General features: G+C 34.7%; 2 protein-coding genes across 2 annotated transcripts in view; one reads left to right on the top strand and one right to left on the bottom strand.

Annotated features, from left to right (window-relative positions):
• PSMD1 (proteasome 26S subunit, non-ATPase 1) overlaps positions 1–18,066 on the bottom strand; it is a 106,303-nt gene that overhangs the window by 55,313 nt on the left and 32,924 nt on the right. The window lies entirely within an intron of this gene.
• On the top strand, positions 1,854–16,632 carry HTR2B (5-hydroxytryptamine receptor 2B). The gene is made up of 3 exons (XM_061205769.1): positions 1,854–2,376; positions 11,162–11,362; positions 15,743–16,632. The coding sequence occupies exons 1-3, from the start codon at positions 1,854–1,856 to the stop codon at positions 16,630–16,632; spliced, it is 1,614 nt and encodes a 537-aa protein (XP_061061752.1).

Here is an 18,066-nt window from a genome sequence, read left to right as displayed (position 1 = left end):
AGAATAGCTGATAAGACTTTTACACTAATTTTCTGAAATAAGGCAGAAATATATTTTCATTATATATCACATACTTTCCCCAATATATGTGAAAAAAAAAAAAAAAACTGCCAATGAACCAACTCCCAAATCCAGAGGTCATCTTTTTAAAAGCAAGCAATGAAAAAGTCTCTTCTAAAACTTATGTAAGCATGTAAAATTCAAACCTTTCTGTGTTCTTCTATATAAGGTTGTAACCAGAGCAAATTAATTGTGTTCCACAACAAAGGCATAAAAGCTGGATAAGAATCTTGTTTCACTGGTAGAAATTAGAGCTCTGGAAATCACTCTAAGGTTCACTGGGCAGAACCTTCACAAAATTAAAGCTCTAGTATCTCTAGATTGTATCTTATTCTTTCTCAAATGGGAAAAACAGCCTAGGGTTAATCTAAAACAAAACTACGTTAAGCTAAAATGACAGAGTTTATTACAGTCCCCCCAATATTAAAGAGAGCTCTTAAGAATATAACTTGAATAAGGGTCATGAACTGGTTCAACATACTTAACTAGTGATTTTATGAATTATAATGAATGCTGCTACTCTGTAAAAATGAATGTATCAAAGATGAAATAACCTCCTTGGCACGCTTACAGCTATACAACACATTTGTTTCATTGCTTTCAAGCACCAGCGCTGGAGGCTCAGAATAAGTCAATGGGAGGAGGACTTCAGTCACAGCAGCAAGCAGGTCTACTGAGCAGATAAGATGACATGCTTGGGAGAGTAAAGAGCAAGCGAGAGGTAAGTATTTAACAAATAAATATAGAGTTGATCTAAAGAGTTTTCTTTTTTTCTTTCTTCACAAACTCTGCTACCATAATCTTTTATTTCTATTCAGTGGTTAAAAAAACCAAAATGAAAAATTTACAAATGTTAAAGGGGAGATTTTTAATGTGGGATTTGTAGATTTTATGAATAAATGATTTAATCTTCCTCTCAGCTTCCCCTCCTTCCCTCGGAAACTGGGAAGGTTAAGAAAAAAATTACTACTTAAAACCAAAAAAGAACTGGTTCAAATTTGGCATAGAGCGATAAACATAAAGTGATAAATTTGGAAAATATTTGTTGCAGAAACATGCGTTCTTTGAAAGATGAAATAAGTAAAAACAATTATCTGGATTCTAGTAATACTTATTTTCTCCCCTTCTTTCAAACTAAAGGAGTTCTAAAATGTTTTACAAAAATGGCATTTATATCAGTATTAAAATAAACCTGCTCAGACAAAACCCAATTACAAATAAGGATTCCTAGCTGGTAAATCATTTATTTATACATTAGGGGGGCTTGGAGTGTTTCTAGGTAGATGGCCAGTGTGTATGAAAAGTTCTATTCAGAACTGTTTGGTGCTCTGATGTTTCTAATCTTCTGTACATATTCTAAAGTAAAGGTAAAAAGACATTCAAGGGTCAGAAACACCTAGGTTTTTATTATACCACTGAAAAAATTAATATATCTCATTTCATTAATTGGAGCATACCAGGCATACGTTTATGAGAATTGGCTGCATTGTCACAAATGCACAAGAGACTTATTGAGAAGGGAGGAGCTACTAATAAATTCAACTGTTTTTTTAAACTGGGTTTTGAAAATAAAGAAATAAAATAATGCAATTGGCATATTTTATATCTAGGGGGAACTCTCTGGCATTCAAATTCAAACTCGACTCCACCACTACAAGAAAAAAAAAAAGGGAGAGAGAGAAACCAAAATATAGTCTTTTTTTCACAGCTATCAGTTTCTTTCACTAAGCCTTCTGAAACCTGAACCTCTGCAGAATACTAAACACTCGGGCCTTACCTACAGACATGGACAAATGTATGTATGCTCTAATTTTATAGAACTTGAAATTCTTTTTTTAAGGAAGGAGTCAACCTTGGCCTTGAGTTTTTGGCATGGGTACAAAGGCTTAAAAACGCAGATGACCAGCTTAGCTACTGACCATGCTGACCACTGTCTGGAATTGGATCTAATTAAAGAAAAACAACGAATGGCTCTCTCTTATAGAATATTCGAACAACGCACAATTCCTGAGCACATTTTGCAGAGCTCATTTGACCACTTAATCTCTTCTAACTGGTCTGGATTACAGACAGAATCGATACCAGACGAAATGAAACAGATTGTTGAGGAACAGGGAAATAAGCTGCGCTGGGCAGCTCTTCTGATACTCATGGTGATAATACCCACAATTGGTGGAAACATCCTTGTTATTCTGGCTGTTGCACTGGAGAAAAAGTTACAGTATGCTACCAATTATTTCCTAATGTCCCTGGCAGTGGCTGATTTGCTGGTTGGATTGTTTGTGATGCCGATTGCCCTCTTGACAATAATGTTTGGTAAGTATTTCACTTTGTTCCTGCCATCAAACCACCGAACTATGGTATACTATTAGAGAAATGGATACTCATTTAATCTTTAAATATGGACTTGGACTATTTAAAGGTACAGTGAGTAAACAGTCCCTCATTTTCCATCATTTTCTATGGTTGATAATCAGTTTTAAAGAGCAAAAAATAATTTCTTGGAAACAATTCCATTCCCTCCTCAGCCACCTAACAAAATCATTTAAAAAGTCATCCAAGTTAGCAATATTCATATATTCTGCATACATTACCTAAAAATTATTGTGAAGAACAGACCTATACTTTACCCCATTACTAGTACTTTTTTTTTTCTTGATAAAGCAATATATAGGACACTGCTGTGACAGTTAATGTGCTGGGTTAATTATTAATCATAAGGTCTTTGAATCACTAAGTTCCAATATAAATCTCTAAACCCCAATTTAAATTGGAATTGTTCTAAAAAGTCTTGTTATATCTCTTTATAGTTTGTGTACTTAAGACTTAAACACAAGTCTTACACATGTGTCTTGTTAACAAAAAACTATGTTTAGTTGCTGAAGGAATGGTCTGGCTCAGAGCATCTCAAGAGATGATCCATCTGTTTAATTTTTATGATTTCTGACCATTTGTGTCCTTGATATATGTTAGAAGAATCAGACCTCTAAGTTACTAAAATAAGGGATCAAAACCTGAGTTATTACAATAATTTAAAATATAATTAGAACTGAAATCTTAGTTATAATATTGATAAAAAAGATAACAATATTAAAATGATATAAGTAGTTTCCTATTCATGCATATCATCTCTAGTTAGAGAATTTGGGTAAACACAAATAATTCTGATGATGAATTATGAGGGCTCTGAAGAATCAGCATTAAGAGAATATTTAACTTATTTAATTCTTGACATTAATTGATATTCCATTCATTAACTGCTTAAGAAAAATGATTATTTGTAGCAGATAGGGCTTCTTGGATTGCTTATATGGTGAAGATAAAAATATTTCAGGTTATAGAAGTAAAATTTATTAACTAGAATATATATGAGAAGGTGAAGAAAAACTGCCATTCAAACTATTGTATTCAGGTTTAAATGTTACATTTTTATAAGTAAATACAGAAAGATATCTAAAATTAAGTACTTGATCCCCCATATATAATCAGATGGTGACGGGCTAAAACTTCCCATTCTAAATCAGCACTTACCCAGGCTTTAAATTCTGTGGCAGGACATGCAGTAATGAATAAGGTTTTCAGCTTTAAAGACTCTCTAATCATTAATATTGCCTGTCTATTCCCCTCCCTTTTACAAATTTGCAACCTTTTGAATAATCTAGTGCTACACATAACCATGGAAAATAATTAAGAAATCTTCACTCTAAAGGAGAACCTAAACAATCTTAATTCTGAATAAAGTTTAAAAGAAATAAATGAGGATTATGCAGGAACATTTATGCATATATGGTAAAGACTGTATAGGCATTGATTCAAACTCTTATCTCCATGCACACAATAGTTTAATATGTCAAATCACTCTTTAAATTGTGCTTTGCTAGGTGTACAAAAAATGTTAAAATGCTCGTCTCATACTACCACAAAATTTAATTGATGTTATGTTGAATAAATGAGATTGAAGTGAATTTTAACTTTAAAATCCATGAGTCTGTCAAACATCTATTAGTCTTTGCAAAATACTGTGGCAGATACTTAAATCAACAGCTAAACAGTTAAGGAATCTTAAAAGGCAAAGTTTCATGGCATTAAAGTAAGTTGACAAACAAAACACAAAAGCAGACAACAGTGATAATCCCATGTATTCCACAGGAAAACAGTAGGTATATAGCAGCTGAAAACTAAGTTTATATTTAAATATTTGGGGCCCAAGATATTCTTAGCTATAAGAGTCAGCAGAAAATCCAACATATTTTAACATAAAATATGTAGAATGTCTTCCTATCTATGTCTGAAATAATTATTACATTTTTAACCTCATTTCCTTCTTTCAAATGTAAATTTTTAATTACAAAATAAACTCTTTCATAGACTGAAACACTTCTACTATCAGTAATTAAGCTATATAGAAAGGTTAGTAGATTTTTAAAAATAAACTAACCTGGGAACTTAACCACTATTTAAAATATTACTGCATTAATTCATTATTGAAAACATTATTCTATTTCTATGAGAAAATGTATGAGAAAATGCATGTTGCCCTCTAAAAAGCTTCAAAAGGATGCATTCATAAATTGGGAACTGCACATATTATAAATGGGGACCTGACTTCAAATACTAAGATTTTTTGATAGCCTTTCATGTGTTAACAAATACTAAGACTTTCTAAATTAATGCATTTATAAGAATTTCTGTAATCTTAAAATGCAGGAGTAGATTTTGTGTATTTTTCTCTCATTATAGGGATAATCTTCAGAACTTCTGAAGTCTGTACAAACAAAAGTGTCCCTGGCTCTGTAAACATAAACAAACTAATTACCACTATGAATGACATAAGTTATTTTAGTTATCTCAGGGAAATTCAATGAAAGTAACACTGAAACTTTATATTCTAATAAAATGTAGTTTTTTAAAAAAAAGGAGAGCACTGAAAATTTTAAAGTGGCTTTTACACTGAGAAGCATTTTATTCAACCAATAATTTGTATAAAATTTGATTATATACTATTTGAATTTCTATTTTTCCAAGGTTATTATGACTGGCAGGCATAACATGGTCTTTCAAATAAATTGTGCTACATCAACTTTTCTGTCACTTCTTCCTCCTTGGGAGCATTGGACTTAACCTTTACTTTCCAGTTTTTTACTGTCTTGTCTATAATTCTTAAAAATCATGATCACAAATTAGTAGCTTATAACATAAGGCTTGAAGTTGCCTAGGTTAGAAATACTTGAGTAGGACGCAAAGGAAAACAGAACATCATATGCCAATATAAAAAAGACAGATTATTCACAGTTTAAGAACGTCTCTGAGCTTTGCCTTCTCTCATGAAATAAATGATTAAAAATGTAAAGGGAGAAAATACAGTATTTGGTCATTCATTGGTCATTACTGGCTTATTTACAAGTTTTAATCCATGTCTCATGATCTGTAAGTTGAAACAGTATCTGTGGTACAGTTGAAAGAGGGTATATAAAATGGCTGAAAGATGGGGGTTTGAAGCAAGATACCCTAGGCTTTGAATCCTGGTTCTCTTGTATTGGCTTAGGCAAGTCACTTAACAACATATCAGAGTTCAATCACCTTGTCTGTAAAATGGTTATGCTACATCTTCCATTGCCAATATCTTGTGAAATTGTCAAGTAGGTCCCAGCACGTTTTAGGCACTAATAATTGGCAAGTATCAGTACAACATGCAAAGGGTTTATATACTTAAATAAAAGATTTAGTTTGGATGTGAGTTTCACCAGAGATGAGATAAATGTATAGCAGTAAAAGAAAAAAAATCAGTTATTCGTTTATGCAGTGAAATGCTGCTCTACCTAATTCTTAAATGAGGGAGCAAAGCAATTAAAGGCACCTCTTTCTGGAAGGTGGAAATTTTAAAAAACCAAGGAAAAATATTTATAAGTATTAAATCACTCAAAACGCTTAAAACACTATATTAGACATCTAACCCCAGAATACCTCATATGCTCAAATGTAATGAAAAAACAAGAATAACGAAAACAAAGCAGAAGCTTCGTAATAAAAATTTAAGCACTGATCTAGGTCTGTCTTTTCCAGAAGATAAATATAGAAACATAAGAATTTCTGAGATTAAAAAAAACATGTACTTGAAAACTATGTCCTTTTCGGACATTAGAGCCATTTAGGATTTGTCCTGCTCCAATACATTCATGAACTATTTACCTCAACGAACATAGTCCTCTTGGAATGGCTTTAAAAATAGTCTTTAAATCCTCAAAAGGGAAATCTTTTATGTGCCAGATTCAGAGATTAATGTCAATTACTTTCCAAACTAATGACATAACTCAGCTTTCCAAACTAAAAACTTACCCAAAGGATAAGCAGGTTTCAGATGAAAATTAGTTTACCTCATCAAGAAATGGAGTTTATGGTTTAAAAATTCAGGTTTTTATACCAGTTAGAAAGAAAGTCAAACAACCCAAAACAAAAAAACAAAAAACAAACAAAAAGGCATGGCAATGTTTGGCAATGCACATCGGTTACTTATGCTTCTTTGCCACATATATAACATAGTTAAAATTCAACTTTAGTAAAAGGCATACTTTCATGACAAATTTAATTAAAAGTTGAACAGTTAACCATGTTCTCATGCCCTTTTTTTGAAGTACAGTTTTAAGTTTAATTGGATGCACGCACTCTTGCTACAGCAGGCAGGAAGACAAACATACCAGGTTTTATACTGATGATATATATGGCTCATTGTTTCTAAGTGGGAGTGTTTTAATGGTTGGGCTAGTTGGCTAGTTTCTGTCAAACAATAATAGTAATAAGAACTAACATTTATTGAGTGCTTTCTCTATGCCAGATATTGTTTTAAACACTTTACATGTATTATTGCATTTAATCCTCAAAGCAACTCTATAAAATCAGTATTATTATTATCATCCCCATTTTACAAGGGAGGACATAGGAATAAGTAAGCGGCAGAGATAAAATTTGAACCTAGGAGAACTGATTCTAGAATTCACACTCTTAACCTCTGTTACTCTGCTTTCTCAAATGAAATGAGAAATCATATCAACCAAAACTATAATATTTGGCAAAGACAACATTTATATCTTAAATAACTCGATCTAACAGGAGGGCCATAGAATTTTCTCTAGGGACAAGGCAGAACCCAGTATTTTTTTAAGGTTATATTTCATATTAAATGATACAGAATACGTGGGTCTTAACCAATACTTGCATGAATCCTTGAAATGACTGCCAGACATCTTTTCTGAGGAAGATACTAGACATAGGTCTAAGAAGTTACTGAACCTTCCTTGGGAGACAAATAGCAACGTATGTAACTGAATGGCAATTCTACCACCCCTTATGTATGATGGTACTTACAGCATACAAGTCTTCATTTTAAACAAGATATTTGTGCTACTAATATTTTTAGATAAATAACGAACTGTCCATGATCCAAGACTCATCTAAGACTTTTTTGCTCCTATAATTATCAATTTGTAATTATTTTAGGCACCCAAAGAAATGCCATTATTCAAACCTTATTGGAAGTAAATTCCTCTTTGAGTTTAATGAAGTGGATAGGGCAACGAGATGGGAAATGGGATTTGTTTTTCAGAGAAATTTTGTGTGCTTTCTCTTTGTGGGACAACAAATACTATATAATTTAAATGTCTTCCCCTTTCTGTATTAGCTTTTATTAAAAAAAGTCTAATTTAGAGCCCCAGCAGTAATTAATTTAAAGTACCTGATAACTTATTTCCCTTAGATTCTTTCTTTTTATGTTCCATTTAAAATAATACATTACATTCTTATGGAAATAAGTTAGACATAATACATTGTAACAAATAAATGAAATTATAAATCCTTAAAACAAATTAAAACTCCTAATAAAAATAACATATAAGTTTTTGAATAGCTAACCTATCTCACCATACCAAGTTAACCTTTTTCAGTTACTCGGAATAGTAATTATTGTATTACGTGATTTCTACTTAGGCAATTATTTTAGCTTTGTATAAAAGATTTCTATTTAATGCAGTCATCTGTTACTTTTATATTAGTTTAATAAAAAGTCTATTCACTAGTATTTCATGAAACTTGGAATCATAAAGGTTAATCAAAAAGATCCATCACTCTTAATTCTAAACCTCAGTCTCTTTCTTTAAGAAATTGCTCTATCACGTTTCAACATCTCTACTGTTATCAATTAAGAAAGCACTCAAGTAATAAAATTTTAATGATCTGCATTAATTTTAATATCCACTATCCACTTTCTGTTCCAAAATTGGAGTTTATAAAATAAATTCATTATGTTGGAAAAGGAGGCTAACAAGGTTTCACAGGCTTAACTAAAACCAGCACTAAAGAGCTTTCCCTCTTAGCTCACAATTAGAAGTATGTGGGTCAGGCAGTTCAATTCCAAAGACGTGTACTTTTCATATGAGAATTCTATTGTGGCTTCCTACTCACGGCTACTAGATTTATGACTAGAATTTTCCAGACCTTAATTTAAAAAAATATAATCCATAATTAGAATAGCTAAATAGGCAAGTTTAAATTTATTAGCAACCCACTTTAAAAGATGATGGAGAGTATGCATTTAAAAAAAGGAAGCCTAAGATATAAGACATTAATTATCTGCCTTTTAAAATCCTTAACTATGATTAACATCTCTGGTTGTAGCTCTAGGCTTGACTATTTTTCTACTTCCTACTCAGTTCTAAATCTGAACTTCAGGATAGTTTAAGATGAAGCCTCACTTCAAGTAGCTTCCACTGCAAAACTATCTATCATATATGATTCTTTCCACTCTAGACCATAAATTTGCTTAAGCTCTGGTCAAAGAGTACATTGTTGCCTTTGTTCAAGGTCCTTTTACACTAGTTAACAGGAAAACTGAACACTACGGCTAAGAGGGAGAAAGTCTGATTGATTAGATTCATTCTAAACACAAGTTTCTCTGCCATACTTTATTTCTTTGTTTATTTTGAGCAGTCTTCCATAAGTTCATTTCTATGAGGAATTCTGAGTGCCTATCCTACGCCAGCAAACTCTATACACAACCTTTTCAAGAAAGCAGTGCTTCTCAAACACTAATCTGCATACAGATGACCTGGGTATTTCCTTCAACTGCAGTATGATTCAGTACCTAAGGGATGAGGCCCAAGAGCCTGCAGTTCTAACTAGTTCCTAGGTGATGCTGATCCTTGCTGATCTGACGAGCACACCTTGAGTAGCAAGGTCCTAAAGAACACTTCCAATTAACATTTAAATTTTGATAAATAAATGCTCCCTCTCATATTCAAAGACTTAATTGTACCAGAATTTACTCATCTGCAAAATCAATGATATAATCTCTAAGGTCTCTTCCAGCTCAATGACTATAATTTATCATCTCTGTCCCTTATCCCCACCCCCAATTCAGTGAAGTAGGAAGAGTCTGATTAAAGTAACTTACTTAAAAGTATGAATTACTCCTTCCACCTAATGCTTTAAATCCTTTTTAAAGAATCTGCTGAACATGGAACCAAGTACCAAGGAATCATTTATCCGTTTTCAATAAAAAATTCATACTGATTTTGTTTTAAAAAGAAATATTTTAATATTCCTATTAAGAATGCCACATACCAACTCTGGAAACAGAAGGCACCAAAAGGTGCGTTTGTCAGCCTTGCTACCTACCTTTTTTTGTGAAGTCTCCAAATATTTTTCACTGAGATCCTACTTGAGTCTTGAAAAAGACATATTCAAGTCTATCTAAAACCTCTTTCCCTAAATTATGGTCTTTTTTTGGTCTGGGATACTAACCTTTCTCCACCCCCCCCCCCCCAGGCTTCCTGAATTTAAACAGTTTACAACTAAAGGGTCTCTTGGTGCTCTGAAATCCTGAGATAGTTATCTTGGTTCCCCCTTCAATTATCTCAATCATTTTATACCTGTCAAAGTCAGATATACTCGCAAAAACCAGGAAAAGAAAAGTAGTTTACATGTCAGTGGACATACAATTAAACCATAAAAAGGGTTTATATAATCTCATATGTATGACATTTGTTCTATACAGGAGGAATTTGCTTTTATAGCAAGTTCTAAAATCTGTGTGTGTTTGTAAAATGGATTCTAACTGAAATACTCTAGGACAAACGCTATAATAAATTTTAGTTGTTTTAAGACTGCAAAATTTAGTAGTGAGTATATGTATAATGCATAGTGTATCACATTCATATATGTATGAATACTCGTCTAAGTAAATTTATTGGAAAACTATCATACCCCAAACCTGAAATTTTTTAAAAAGTTAATATTTCTAAAGTGTTTCAGACTGTATGAGGTATAGAATAAATGCTTTTTAAATAAGAATTTGTTAAATAAAGTACTATGCTTAATAATGAGATTTTCTTTTTAAACCAAAGTCTGTACTGCTTATTACATCTCCTTGCTTGGAGTGAAGGATGGACTATATTGGAAGGGTAACAACCCACTTTTCTTTGGAATAATCTGAAGCCATTCCTTTTGCAAACTTTATTTAAGAACTATTTCTGTCAAAAGGAAAACTCAAGTCATTCCACTTAATTATTTCACCAAATTAGAGTTTGCTATAAACAAGGATCATACTGCTAGTTAATGCTAGAAGTGAGCCAAAATCCCAGGCCTCACTGAGACTGCCATGCTAATATTCTTTTTGCCACATTATACTGCTTCCTCTATTTGGTAAATGTTTTTTTTTTTTTTTAAAAATACAATAGCAGCTTAAAAATAAATTTTATCTGAATAGTAAGGTTAAGTTCCAGTTGCAACACTGTACACATTTTTAAAAGATCACAAAAGGAACACACAAAAGAGCAAAGGTCAAAATAATGCTAAAAATGCTAAACTGATTTAGGAAAAGAGCTGTAATTATTATACAAAACAGAAAATGTATTTAAAGGGTACCATCTACAGAAATGTATTTAATATTACTGACTCCATTATCTGAAGTCAAACATTACCTTGGAGCTTAAGTCATAAAATTTCAGATGAATACAGAAAAAGGTTAAAAAATATGTATCACTTAAAAAAGAAACTGCAGATTAAAGGTTGCCATTTTGAGAATATGTTTTTTTGTTTTTCTTTCTTTCAGAGGCTATGTGGCCCCTCCCACTCGTTCTATGCCCTGCCTGGTTATTTCTCGACGTTCTTTTTTCTACTGCATCCATCATGCATCTTTGTGCCATTTCAGTGGATCGTTACATAGCCATCAAAAAGCCAATCCAGGCCAATCAATATAACTCACGAGCTACAGCATTCATCAAGATTACAGTGGTGTGGTTAATTTCAATAGGTATGTGGGGAATGTCAGGGTGTGGGGTGGTGTATATAGCCTTTGGTTTCATTTGGCTAGGAGATTACCAGGCCTGGTAGACACTGTTACACCAATACAAGCTCCTCACAACATTACATTCATCATATAGCTTCTAAAGCACACTATCAGCAAAAAGTGTGAAAAAGCAGAAAAGTTCAAGGCTTGATTTTGACATGCAGGAAGACTAAATCTGAAAACAGTTTTCATATTTGTCAACCGATCATTAAGGTCTGGGTAGCATGCAGAATCTTGAAATTTTATTAAAGTAACAACAATTTAAAAAAAAATGAAATGCATCTTAAATCACACCTAAGAAGATAAATAGGAAAAGAGGAAACAAAAACAAAAACAAAAAGAAACCAAACTTTTTGTATGCAGGTATCAAAGTTCATATATTCACCTTGGAAACCAATATGTACGCAGACTAAAGGCATTACTGTCTGTTTAAGTGTTTTGAACATGCTTAATTACAAGTTTTAAGAGAGATACAAATGATGTTCAGAAATAATTTTTGGGAGAAATCACATTACTTCTAAACTGTTTTATGCCCCTGTGCCCATGTTTAATACTCAAAGATAGCTGCTATATTAGAGTATCTTAGCATGAAGTACAGCATAAATGATAACTCAAATCTTTTAAGTAAGTTAGTATCAGAAAAACAAACAGATTCACAACGGTTACTATGATCATTAACAGTTTGCCAGCAGATTCACTTTCTCCTAGTAAGGAAAAATTCAAAGAGGAAAAAAAATCAAGAGAGACCTGAAAATGCTAAAAGAAAGAAAAAGATGTAACTTCTCTCCCTAATCAGAAAAAAGAACGCTGGGGGAAAAAAACAAGAAAGCAAGACACTGAAAATGACCTTTATATTCCTGGAATAAAGATACAAAGGCCAACCCTCTTTTGAAAAGTTTGGAGGTAAAAGTAAGGACTGTTACTAGTCTGGCTTGGGAAGAAATTAGGGTCAAGGAAAACTCTGTTCAGAATGGAGATATCTGCAAGCAGAAAGAAAAGGCTAGCTTTGGGGACAGAGGCTGATCGATAGAAGAGGCCCCTAAAAAAGAAGCTACGGAAAGGGCATGGATGGGTGACAACTGCCAAAATTTAGAGTGGAGAGAAGGAAAACTAAAGTAGTTCATGTCAAACAACCCACACCTTTTTGGTAAGCTCAGTGTGATAAGGGAGAAGGAAAGGGAAACAGTGTGTGTTGCGGTAGGGTGGAGGCGGGGGGGGGGGGGGGCGTGGGGGGGGGGCGTGGGCGGGGGGAGAGAACAGGGCAAAGGTAGAGGGAAAATAGGAGAAATGGTTCCTTAAGAGAATTAAAACATTAAAACTGAAATATAATCAAGCCAATAAACAGCCTGTTGGTACCTCAATCAAGGCTGGATAATCAAATTTATAGAGTACCTATGATATGTTAGGTACTAAGAATACAAAGATAAATAAGAAAAAGAATCTTTGCATTCAGGAAGATGGACTAATACTAAGTGATAAGTATACAGGAAGAAAAGAATAAAAAGATGACCCCAAATTTACAGCTTAGAAGAATCTTACAAATCTACTTTTTCCTTTTACAGATGAGAAAAGAAACCTAGAGGTTTTAAACAGTTGGCTTAAAGACTTAACAGCTTTTTAGCACAAAGGCCAAGATCAATGCCATTTTCATTTCATCACACTTTGTGTTGTAGAACCGATGACAATTTAGTGACTTTGTAAAAGAAAAGGCAAATAATGAGGTTAGTTCAGTTTTTAAATTCTGCAAAGTGCTAAAAAAAAAAAAAAGAGCTCACTTTCTTCTTCTGGATTTACAGTTATCCTAGGTAACATCTGACAACAGTAAGGCGAAAGGAGAATAAGAGGGTAAGGTATAAAAAATACTAGTGAAAACTTAAATGTCATTGACCAACAAGCTGGTTGGGAAGGTAACCTGAGCCTTGATGGGAGTTAATGGAATGTGAAAAAAGAGAAGGACGGATGCACTAGATGTCAAGATAACTGTAAAGAGAAGTAATGAAGAGTAGCAGGACAAGAAAGGGAAATATCAGAGTTCATGATTTTAGATATGGGCCAGTTTTTTTTTTTTAATTTATTTATTTTTGGCTGTATTGGGTCTTTGTTGCTGCGCACGGGCTTTCTCTAGTTGCGGCGAGCGGGGGCTGCTCTTCGTTGTGGTGTGCAGACTTCTCATGCAGTGGCTTCTCTTGTTGTGGAGCATCTAGGCACACGAGCTTCAGTAGTTGTGGCACGCGGGCTCAGTAGTTGTGGCTCACGGGCTCTAGAGCACAGGCTCAGTAGTTGTGGTGCACGGGCTTAGCTGCTTCACGGCATGTGGGATCTTCCTGGATCAGGGCTCGAACCCGTGTCTCCCGCACTGGCAGGCAGATTCTTAACCACTGTGCCACTAGGGAAGTCCCTATGGGGTAGTTTTAAGTGGACTTATGGATTGATGTCTTCAGGAGTGCATTGGAGTTGAAGAGTTCAAGAAATATAAAATTAGGTGTTAGAAGAGTAATAAATGGGATGGAGTCATGGAAGATGATAGCAAGGTTAACAGTGGATAGAAAACTATAGCAAGGGGCTGAAACCATTAAGGAAGACAGACATATATCCTGGAGGTTGGTAGATGATCTGGATGGAGAATAGAGTGGTATAAGTAGCTTAAACAGACTTTAAAAGGGAAGTGCTTTGGGGTGGGGAAAGAACAGTGTAATGATTACCTGGAAGTAACAGGGTAGAGGAGGGGCCAGCCAAGTTTTTCTATAAAGGGCAAGACAGTAAATATTTTGTTCTTACAGATGCTATATGGTTCTGTCAGAACTACTCAACTCTGCAGCAGTAGAACAAAAGCAGCCATATATAATACATTAACAAATGGGTATGGCTGTGTTCCAATAAAGTTTTATTTACAAAAACAGAAGGCAGGCCAGATTTGGCCCTTGGGCTATAGTTTGCTGACCCCTAGTGTAGAAAAGAAAGTATACAGAATCCTCTTTCTGGTGTTATACCTGAGGAAAAGTAGAAAAAGCAGTGGCCTCCATTAGAAAGGGTTTGAGGAATATATTCTTGTCAAGGTCTCTTTGCTACCATAAAAAGGCTATGCAGATGATAGGAGTACTTTTAGATTCATAAAAGTGAATTCTTTCATGATACTTCCTAGAGGTGTCTAAAGATCAGTTAATTCAGACTTATTTTAAAGTATTTGCTGTTTCAAAGGGAAAGGATAAGGGTTAACCCTTGTGTTGTCTTGCTAATAACCTACTTCACTAATAAGCAAGGTCATATTTAAATACCTACTTCACGGTATTTAAAGTATAATAAAATTAGCATGAGGTACATTTCTTTCATTTTTATTAGAGGAACCTTCAATCTTGAAAATAAATTTCATGGCTTCCCTGGTGGCGCAGTGGTTAAGAATCCGCCTGTCACAACAGGGGACACGGGTTCGAGCCCTGGTCCGGGAAGATCCCACATGCCACAGAGCAACTAAGCCTGTGCGCCACAACCACTGAGCCTGCGCTCTAGAACCCGCAAGCCACAACTACTGGGCCCACGTGCTACAACTACTGAAGCTCGCGTGCTTAGAGCCCATGCTCTGCAACAAGAGAAGCCACCGCAATGAGAAGCCCACGCACCACAATGAAGAATAGCCCCTGCTCAGTGCAACTAGAGAAAGCCCGCATGCAGCAACAAAGACCCAACACAGCCAAAAATAAATATATAAATAAATTAAAAAAAAAAAAGCAAGTAAATCTCATGATCCATTCGCTCTCAAATTTTTAAGTAGCATTTGAAAAAAAACAATGAACCCTTAGTTTTCCCTAAGAAGTCAGAAAGAAAAGGTTAAAAGACATTCATAAATATCAAAAGATAAAACTGTCTGTTAAATGAAACTGTGTAACCTCAAAGATTATAAAATAGGTATCTACTCAGAATTAAGATATTGCATGAATGTATTCTTAAGTCTCTTTAGCTCAACTACACTGGATATTAAGATAAAAGCAGCTTCTCTTCTGAATTCTTTTCCTTAACTTGGGATAGATAACAAACAAAAATAGATAATGAGAAATGGAGAATAAATGAAGACATTCTACTATTTCATGTATACACTATGGTTTTAGGGAAGCTTTAATTATAAAACTGAAACCACTAACCAATCTCTTTAAAAACAGCAGGTTTGCTTACTTAGGTTCTATTTGTCAAATCTTCCATTGATTTATTGCTTGACAGATTCTGCATTGTGGGTACCAGGAATTATAATACACTAATAGGGTAAAGTCAGTAAGATAAACTTTAAAAGGACCTAATCTAAGAGTCAAAGGTCATAAAGTAACTCAATTTATCTTGTTTCTTCTTCCTTAGGCATTGCCGTTCCAGTCCCTATTAAAGGTATAGACACTGATGTGGGTAACCCCAACAACATCACTTGTGGGCTGACAAAGGATCGTTTTGGCAATTTCATGCTTTTTGGCTCATTGGCGTCCTTCTTTACACCTCTGGCGATCATGATTGTCACCTACTTTCTCACTATCCATGCTTTACAGAAGAAAGCTTACTTGGTCAAAAACAAGCCACCTCAACGCCTAATGTGGTTGACTGTGTCCACAGTTTTCCAAAGGGATGAAACACCTTGCTCATCACCAGAAAAAGTGGCAATGCTGGATGGTTCTCACAAGGACAAAACCCTGCCCAATGCAAGTGATGACATACTTATGCGAAGAACGTCCACAGTAGGAAAAAAGTCAGTGCAGACCATTTCCAATGAACAAAGAGCCTCAAAGGTTCTAGGGATTGTGTTTTTCCTCTTTTTGTTTATGTGGTGCCCCTTTTTTATTACAAATATAACTTTAGCTTTATGTGATTCCTGCAACCAGACTACTCTCAAAATGCTCCTGGAGATATTTGTGTGGATAGGCTATGTTTCCTCAGGGGTGAATCCTCTGGTCTACACCCTCTTCAACAAGACATTTCGGGATGCATTTGGCCGGTACATCACCTGCAATTACCAGGCCACAAAATCAGTAAAAACTCTCAGAAAATGCTCCGGTAATGTGTACTTCCAGAATCCAATGGCAGAGAACTCCAAATTTTTTATGAAACATAGAATGCGAAATGGCATTAATCCTGCCATGTACCAGAGCCCAATGAGGCTCCGAAGTTCAACCATTCAGTCTTCATCAATCATTTTATTAGATACACTTCTCACCGAAAATGAAGGTGACAAAACTGAAGAGCAAATCAGTTATGTATAGAGTAATGGCACAGTTTTTATGTAACTAATATAATGATGAGTAAGATAAAGAAGATATAAATATACCAAGAATTACATAAAGAAGAACTTTATATCATGTATCAAAAATCATCTCTTTAAATTAAGAATTATGTATTAAGATTATCCAATTTTCTTTATTTGGGCAAAATTATTCTAACAAAAAAAATCATTTTTGTACAGTTGCAAATTAAAACAATGCAGCACACTAGTTAAATGTTAAGATAGTCAAATGAAATAAAATTAAATAAATCAATAAACTTCTGGCTTACAAAAAAACAATGTCACCATAAGAATTTATTTAGTTCCTAATTGTATGCAAAGCTATGCTAAGAATGAAATAAACAAAACAAGTATTAACCTTGTCTTCAAGGCGTTAAAGACATAAGGCATAACACAGAACAACAGTGATAGGAACAGAGGACTAAAAATAAGTGCATAAAATAATGATCACATCTGAAGGTAAGCTGAGATTGCCATTCATAATCTGGCTTAGTTAAATGTAGTCACAATTTTGCACTGATCAGGAAACTGTCTTGATGGAAGGGGTAGGGAGAGTAGTTGGATATCACACAAAGTGACACGGTCTTAGAACTAGAGCTGTTTGTTAGATGGCTCACACCAGGCATCTACTCAGCAGAGGTGGGTCCACCGGAGGAGGAGAAAGCAAATGAAACGAGTCTTGGGTACCTAAACCTCATTATGTTTCTCAAAGAGCCTGTGCATTATGTTTCTCAAAGAGCATGCAATAAGGCATGGGACTTTATTAATCCAGGAACCTAAATTTTAATGATCTTATAAATGAGATCATGGCTGCCTAAGCTTCCCCAAAGACTTGGTTGAACTTCTGGTACAAAATTTTTTATTCATCCTTTTGTTACTTTACTTTGCACTACTAGATCTGGAATAAATCCAATCTATGCCATTTACTAACTGATTGAATTTACAAAAAATATTTAATTTCTCAGTTTCCTCATCTATGTTTCATAGGGTTCTTATGAGAATGAGTTCATGTGGGTACTCTGTAAATGGTAGCCAATTCTATTTACTTTTGATATTTTAATTTTTTTATTATTTTGTTTATTTATTTTTGGCGGCGTTGGGTCTTCGTTGCTGCACGCGGGCTTTCTCTAGTTGCGGCGTGCAGGGGCTACTCCTCGTTGTGGTGCGTAGGCTTCTCACTGAAGTGGCTTCTCTTGTTGCGGAGCATGGGCTCTAGGCACGCGGCTTCAGCAGTTGTGGCACGTGGGCTCAGTAGTTGTGTCTTGTGGGCTCCAGAGCGCAGGCTCAGTAGTTGTGGTGCACGGGCTTAGTTGCTCCGCGGCATGTGGGATCTTCCTGGACCAGGGCTCGAACCCGTGTCCCCTGCGTTGGCAGGCGGATTCTTAACCACTGCACCACCAGGGAAGCCCTTGAT

This window comes from Eubalaena glacialis, chromosome 1 (assembly GCF_028564815.1).
Source record: "Eubalaena glacialis isolate mEubGla1 chromosome 1, mEubGla1.1.hap2.+ XY, whole genome shotgun sequence".
Lineage (NCBI taxonomy): Eukaryota > Metazoa > Chordata > Mammalia > Artiodactyla > Balaenidae > Eubalaena > Eubalaena glacialis.
This window is presented reverse-complemented; position numbering and strand designations above follow the sequence as displayed.